The sequence below is a fragment of the Mandrillus leucophaeus genome, unplaced genomic scaffold (assembly GCF_000951045.1).
Source record: "Mandrillus leucophaeus isolate KB7577 unplaced genomic scaffold, Mleu.le_1.0 Scaffold96, whole genome shotgun sequence".
NCBI classification, from domain to species: domain Eukaryota; kingdom Metazoa; phylum Chordata; class Mammalia; order Primates; family Cercopithecidae; genus Mandrillus; species Mandrillus leucophaeus.
The window spans coordinates 3,388,955-3,395,179 of NW_012110474.1; the positions used below are offsets into that span (position 1 = coordinate 3,388,955).

Below are 6,225 nucleotides of genomic sequence, written 5' to 3' on the forward strand. Positions count from 1 at the left end.
CTGAGCTTCCTCCTAACCATCCCCCCAGCCACTGCCTTTCCTCATGCCCCTCATAGGCCTGAAATAGCCAACAGTGAGCCTTGTCAATTACTCCTCGTTAACTGGAGAGCAACCCAGCAACTAGGGAGCATCCCAGCTTACGTGACCCCTTTTTTGTCTCTGGCAGGAATTTAGATAATGGGCTGTGTGCAATGTAAGGATAAAGAAGCAACAAAACTGACGGAGGAGAGGGACGGCAGCCTGAACCAGAGCTCCGGGTACCGCTATGGCACAGACCCCACCCCTCAGCACTACCCCAGCTTCGGTGTGACCTCCATCCCCAACTACAACAACTTCCACGCAGCCGGGGGCCAAGGACTCACTGTCTTTGGAGGTGTGAACTCTTCGTCTCATACGGGGACCTTGCGTACGAGAGGAGGAACAGGTAAGCCCCCAAAGTCACGGAGTGTGGAGAGGGGGCAGCCGCCCTTAACTCTTTTGGCAATTGAACATCTGGGTTCCCATCACTTCCCTTTGACTAGGGGTTTCACATGTAAGTTTCTAATATGTCTCCTCTACTAGATGAGGGGCTGTAAGAAAAGCCAGAGCTTGGTGTACAAACAAAATGCTTGGCTACAGGGTTGCAAGGTGCCCCAAGTTGCTGCTCTGAGGATTCTGTATGGGTTAGTGAGCTACAGCTTTCTACTGAGGCACTGTAGGTTAATGACTCTCAGCCTCGCCTGGCTGGTTGGCACAGAAGAACTAGGGCAGCCTTTTCAAAACACGGATGCCTGAGCCATGTCCCAGTCTTTTGAATTAGAGGCTCCAGGACTGGGTCTGGGTGTGTGTATTTTGAGTTCTCTAGATATTAATGTACTCCCTCTTCCCACCCACTTCTTCCTAATCCTCAGCCTGCCTTTCTCTTTTTCTTTTTTTTTTTTTTTTTTTTTTTTTTTTTTTTTTTTTGCAGTTTCCGTGTCTTTCGTACCACAAGGCTGTATTTTGCTGCCATGTGTATTTGCTGACTTAGCTAATACTTTGTAAAATATCTGGCATACATTCTCAGACATATGTTTTCCAAAATATTTGTAAGTTATCTCATGCATCCTTAGTCGTCCAAATTTTCTCTTGAGTATGTGAACCATGGTAACTAGATATTTGACATTATTTGTTCCAAAATTATTTTGTTTATTGCAAAAGTTTGAAAGAACACAGCATCTCTCAGCTCATCTGGCAGCAGATGTCTTATATAAAAGTTTTAAAGAATACGATATCTTTCAACCCATCTGGCAGCAGGTACCTTTTCACCTAGGGAGGAGGCACTACTAAGGCATCAGCAAGTATTTTTTCCCTCTGCACCAAACACACATCAGTGTAGTTGTATCAAAAGGCCTGACCCTGAGCCTTTGGACATGATCTACTTCTCTTCTGCTAGCCTAGCACGCTCTGCCCAGTAGAAGTGTTTATGTTCACCCTCCTGCTGTGGTGACTGTAGCTTTCCTTTCAACCCAGGCCTTGCATGGGTTGAATACATGCTAAGTATCTTTACCCATCCCTCCCACCTTCCAAAGGCACCCGGAAAGGAGAGATGCAGACAGGCAGTCTAAAGCCATCTGTCTTCTGGGGATGCAGGAGAAAAAAAGAGGCGAAAACACACCCAGCGCAACCCCCATCGTCGTGCCTACCATGAGAAGCATGGGGGCTTTGCCAGCCTAGGCTGTTAATTCTGCTGACACAGCCATTATCCTTGTTCATTCATTCATGAGTGCTGGATATGGACCCCTGTGTCTGCAGGTATCATTCATTAAAGTCACTAGAGAGGGCCACTTGTGTTGAGCATGTGGGTCTCCACTACAGTCAGGAGCAGTCTTCGTCTAAGAGGCTACTTGATCCCTTGTAACATTTGAAAGTTAAAACACAGTACCCCCAAATGTTGGCAGATTTTTCTGCCTTGAATTATTTGGTTGTAATATATATGCATGTCCTTTCTCCCAACACTGCCTTCAGTCCTGTAGGGCCAAGAACAACGTCTGTGTTTCTCTGTAACCTCCTTTGATTCTCCCCTCGGTTCCCGGAACATGGAACAGAAAAGCCCTCAGTGAGAACTTGTCAGCTGATGCAAGGAGATAGTGGGGTGCTGGTCTTCATGTGCCTTGCCTTCCATACAGTGGAGCTGGCTTGTCTTCATTTTTAGGTTGTTTTTAAAGAAGGGAATCTGGTCATGGAGCGTTAAATAAGAATAGGCATGACCTTACAGGCATCCACATTTTTGTTTTAAGCCAATCTCTTTTCTTACCTTCCAAAGAAACCTAAGGAAAGAAAGACAGTTGCCAAGTGAGCCTTGCTTTGCGTGGTCAGACCTCTGAATGCTAACTCTCCTGAGGAAAGTCCCACTTGGGATGGGGCAGAAAGACAAGCCCCACTCCTCTCTGTGGTCCTTGAATAGTGCCATGACACATTTCTTCCCTTGGAACTACCTACACAGCAAACTGGCAGCTTAGTAAAAAAGTGAGCTCTGGCCGGGTGCAGTAGCTCACACCTGTAATCCCAGCACTTTGGGAGGCCGAGGTGGGTGGATCACTTGAGGTCAGGAGTTTGAGACCAGCCTGGCCAACATTGCGAAACCCTGTCTCTACTAAAAATAGAAAAAATTAGCCAGGTGTGGTGGCAGGTGCCTGTAATCCCAGCTACTCGGGAGGCTGAGGCAGGAGAAGTGCTTGAACCCACGAGGCAGAGGTTGCAGTGAGCTGAGATCACGCTATTGCACTCCAGCCTGGGCGACGAGAGTGAAACTCCGTCTCAAAAAAAAAAAAAATTTAACTCTCTTCATCATATAGATATCTTTTTTCAATCTGTACAGAAGATCTTTCTTCATGATTTTTTTATAATTTAATGGTATCTACTATGTGATGTTTAAATATTTTTTTTTAATGTACAGAGGTTATGTTTCCCAAATCTTACCCAGACGAGTATGGCACTTAGTTAGACATTTCTAGCAGCAGATTTCCCCTCGCCTCTAACCGAACTATCACATTTCTGTCTTAACTAATGCAAAAATATCAAGTAGTGAGAGACCCAGGTTTATAACTGTGCTAGGTACGTAGAGGCTGCTGCCTTCAGCCTGGACTTTCACAAAGTAGTAATATTCCAGGGAGCTTGTAACCAGTGATACCACAACTTTTAAAAACTAAAACAAAAACACATTTGTCTTATGACTATGTAATTTTCACTAGAATCTACACTTCTCAGAGCAGCAAGGACTTTAGAAACTATGAAATGTCACTGACATTTATCATCAAATACAAGCATAAAATGTAAGAACTAAAAAATACTCAAAAGAAATAACTGCTTAGCCCTAGCTCCTGAGCTGGGAGGATTTGGTCTGTGGAAACAGGGAGGGCCAGCAACCTGTTCCAGCACAAAAGAAAATAGACTGTGAGGTAGATAACTGATCATACACAGCTGACCAGACAAGTACACAGTTTTGGAAGACAACTTAATTTACCATTGCTTTTAAGACATATGCAATTGCCTTAATAAAAGAACTTTAATAGCAGTGAATTATCTTATATGTACTAAAGTAGAAATAGCTGTGTATTTATGAATCAGGAATTTCATAGTTTCAAAATTGGTTTTCTTTACACTCGAACACTTACAGTGACGACGTAAAGTGTGGCACCGCTTGGATCCAAATCTTCCTTCGTGCTTTTTTGTTTGTGTGTGTGTGTCCATACATCAATTAAAATTATAAAACCTGAATTTACAGTTTCTGTGGGTCTGGAATCTGCGAATGCTTCGTTGGGTCCTTCGGAATCTCTCACAGGCTGTAATCAAGGTGTGCTGGCTGGGCTACAGTCATCTCACAGTTTAGCTGAGAATGATCTGCTTCCAAACTCATGTAGTGCTGGCAAGATTTGGTGCCTCCCTGGCTGTTGGCCAGAGGCCACCTTCAGTTCTTGGTCACGTGGGCCTCGCCAGCATGGCGCCTTGCTTCATCAAAGTACACAAGCTGAAGTGGCAATAGAGAGAGTCTGCTAGAAAGGCAGAAGTCACCATCTTTTGAAGCCTAGTCACTTAAGGGACTGCACATTCTGTTGAATAGAAGCAAGTTGTTAGATCCAGCCTACACTCAAGGGGAGGGGCTTGCACGAGACATGAATCCTAAGAGGCAGGAATCACTGGGGACTGTGTTAGAATTATGCCTATTGGGTTGAGCATGGTAGATCACACCTGTAATCCTAGCACTTTGGGAGGCCAAGGCAGGAGGATCGCTTGCGCCCAGGAGTTCGAGACCAGCCTGGGCAACATAGTGAGACCCCCGTCTCTATTAAAAAATGTATATATATGCCTAATTACGTGGAGGAAATCCTAGGCCAAATGACACTGGATAGTCTCTGCTGCTGCTAGCAAACTTCTGCAAAGTAGGAAGGGCCTCTCCAGAGAGTCAGCCAGATGAGACAACATAGGGTGGATGTGAGGAAGAGTGAGCGCTACAAGACAGTGTGAGGAGAGGTGAGTTCAAGGTAGAAGGAGGACAAGGGAGAGGGTTCCATTTTCAGCAGTGGGGCTGAGCAGCACAAAACTGCAAACCCAACTGCAGATGCCGAGAGCAGTACATCCTCTAATTGGGGTGAATATTACAGAAAGAGTCTTCTCTAAATGTCCCCAAGCTGCAGGAGGTCTTTCCTATTACATTCTATATTACTGTTTTACCAGGAGAAAGGGTGGTCCATTTTACCCAGAACCTAACATGGGCTCCAAGTGGAGGAGAAGACGTGACCAGCAAAGGATGTCAGTAACTGCCACAGAGCCCTGCGAACCTGAACCCTGATGCTGACGCTGCCCTTTTGTTTGGGACGTGATTTTAGTATCTCCCTGCTCCTCAGCACTCATTCAAAGCTATTACAGAAAGAAGCCCTTCAGCTGCATGTTTTTATCAGATCCAGTAAGGCTTCCCTACAAAAACCAAGGCATAAACACAGCCCTCTGACTGTGGTTTTGACACATTAATTACAACACCTCATCACGTTATTAGTGCTGACTAGATGTAGATAGTGAGAATGAGATTTTAGTGAAGATCTAATTTCTTGGAATTAATTTCCCCTTGTGTAATAATCTCCCTTCTTGTGAATTTCGTTTTGGCAGGAGTGACACTGTTTGTGGCCCTTTATGACTATGAAGCACGGACAGAAGATGACCTGAGTTTTCACAAAGGAGAAAAATTTCAAATATTGAACAGCTCGTAAGTTTGGAGAGGGAGGAGAAGCATGTATACCTTTCAGGTTGGGAAGGGGTCTTGTATTTCTGGTCTGCACCTCTTCAGATGTCTGAAATCCTAAAAGAACAGTCGCTAAATTCACCAGTTTACAACAATATACTATGAGAAAAAGAAGAGTCAGTGACACAGTGCAGTATTTTATGGCACTGTGTGTCCAAGGAGATTTTTGGAGAGTACCAAAAATACTAGCACAGTCCGTGTTTATTGGTTTTGGTTTAGGTTTAAAGGTTGTAAAATCACCAGCATCACTCTCCATAGCCCTGAGTGTTTCTACAAACCTACAGTTTCAACTGATTGGCACAAGCCTTGGCTACCCACGTTTCATGCTCTCTGCCTTGAGATTTTCTTCACGTTTCACATGTTATACTAGCTAAGCCCTCACTTGAGGCTTGCAACAAGTTCTTTGTTTTATAAACTGCTAAACATTTCATTGGTGAAGCCCATGGAGGCGTTTCACTGTAATGAAAATTTGGGAGTGACTGGACTCTTTTGGAGCCAAAAGAAGTGATTTCACCCACTCATGAATGAATATGCTGCATGGTTGTTTAACATTGGCCAGGAGGAACAACAGTTAAACAGGCAGTGGGGGGATTTCAAGAGTGAGGACCACTCACTTTTCAAATCCTGCTTTTAATACCTCCATAAGAAGAGTAAACATGGGTCAGATTTTCTTATGGTTTATAAATACTTCCTCTGTTAGATGGAGGCAGCGTGCGCAGATGAGGCCCTTCAGAAAAAATCTAGGCTCTGAAGAAAGTGTCGGGTGGTTCCACATCGGCAAGCCAGGCATCTCCAGCGTCCCTATGAGTGCCCCCAGTGGTTGGGAAAGAGTGCCACGCAGGGGCTGAGGGGCACACCAGGAAGTTCTATGCCACCAAGTCTGGTTGCTTCTCCTCTGCTCTCTGAGCAAACCAGATTCCATGTCGGCAGAAGGACTTGGAGGCAGGCTCCTCAGCTTTCCCAGAAGG

General features: G+C 44.9%; 1 protein-coding gene across 4 annotated transcripts in view; it reads left to right on the forward strand.

The window, feature by feature from the left end:
- The window catches only part of FYN (FYN proto-oncogene, Src family tyrosine kinase), a 99,311-nt gene that overhangs the window by 39,839 nt on the left and 53,247 nt on the right, over positions 1 to 6,225 (forward strand). For 3 of the 4 annotated variants that reach the window (XM_011970611.1, XM_011970612.1, XM_011970613.1), the window contains exons 1-2: positions 165 to 424; positions 5,125 to 5,221. In XM_011970611.1, coding sequence (XP_011826001.1) covers positions 178 to 424; positions 5,125 to 5,221 — 344 coding nt within the window. In that variant the 5' untranslated portion in view covers positions 165 to 177. Of the gene's footprint in view, positions 1 to 164; positions 425 to 5,124; positions 5,222 to 6,225 lie in introns of those variants that run through there. The other variant, XM_011970614.1, reaches the window with a different exon arrangement.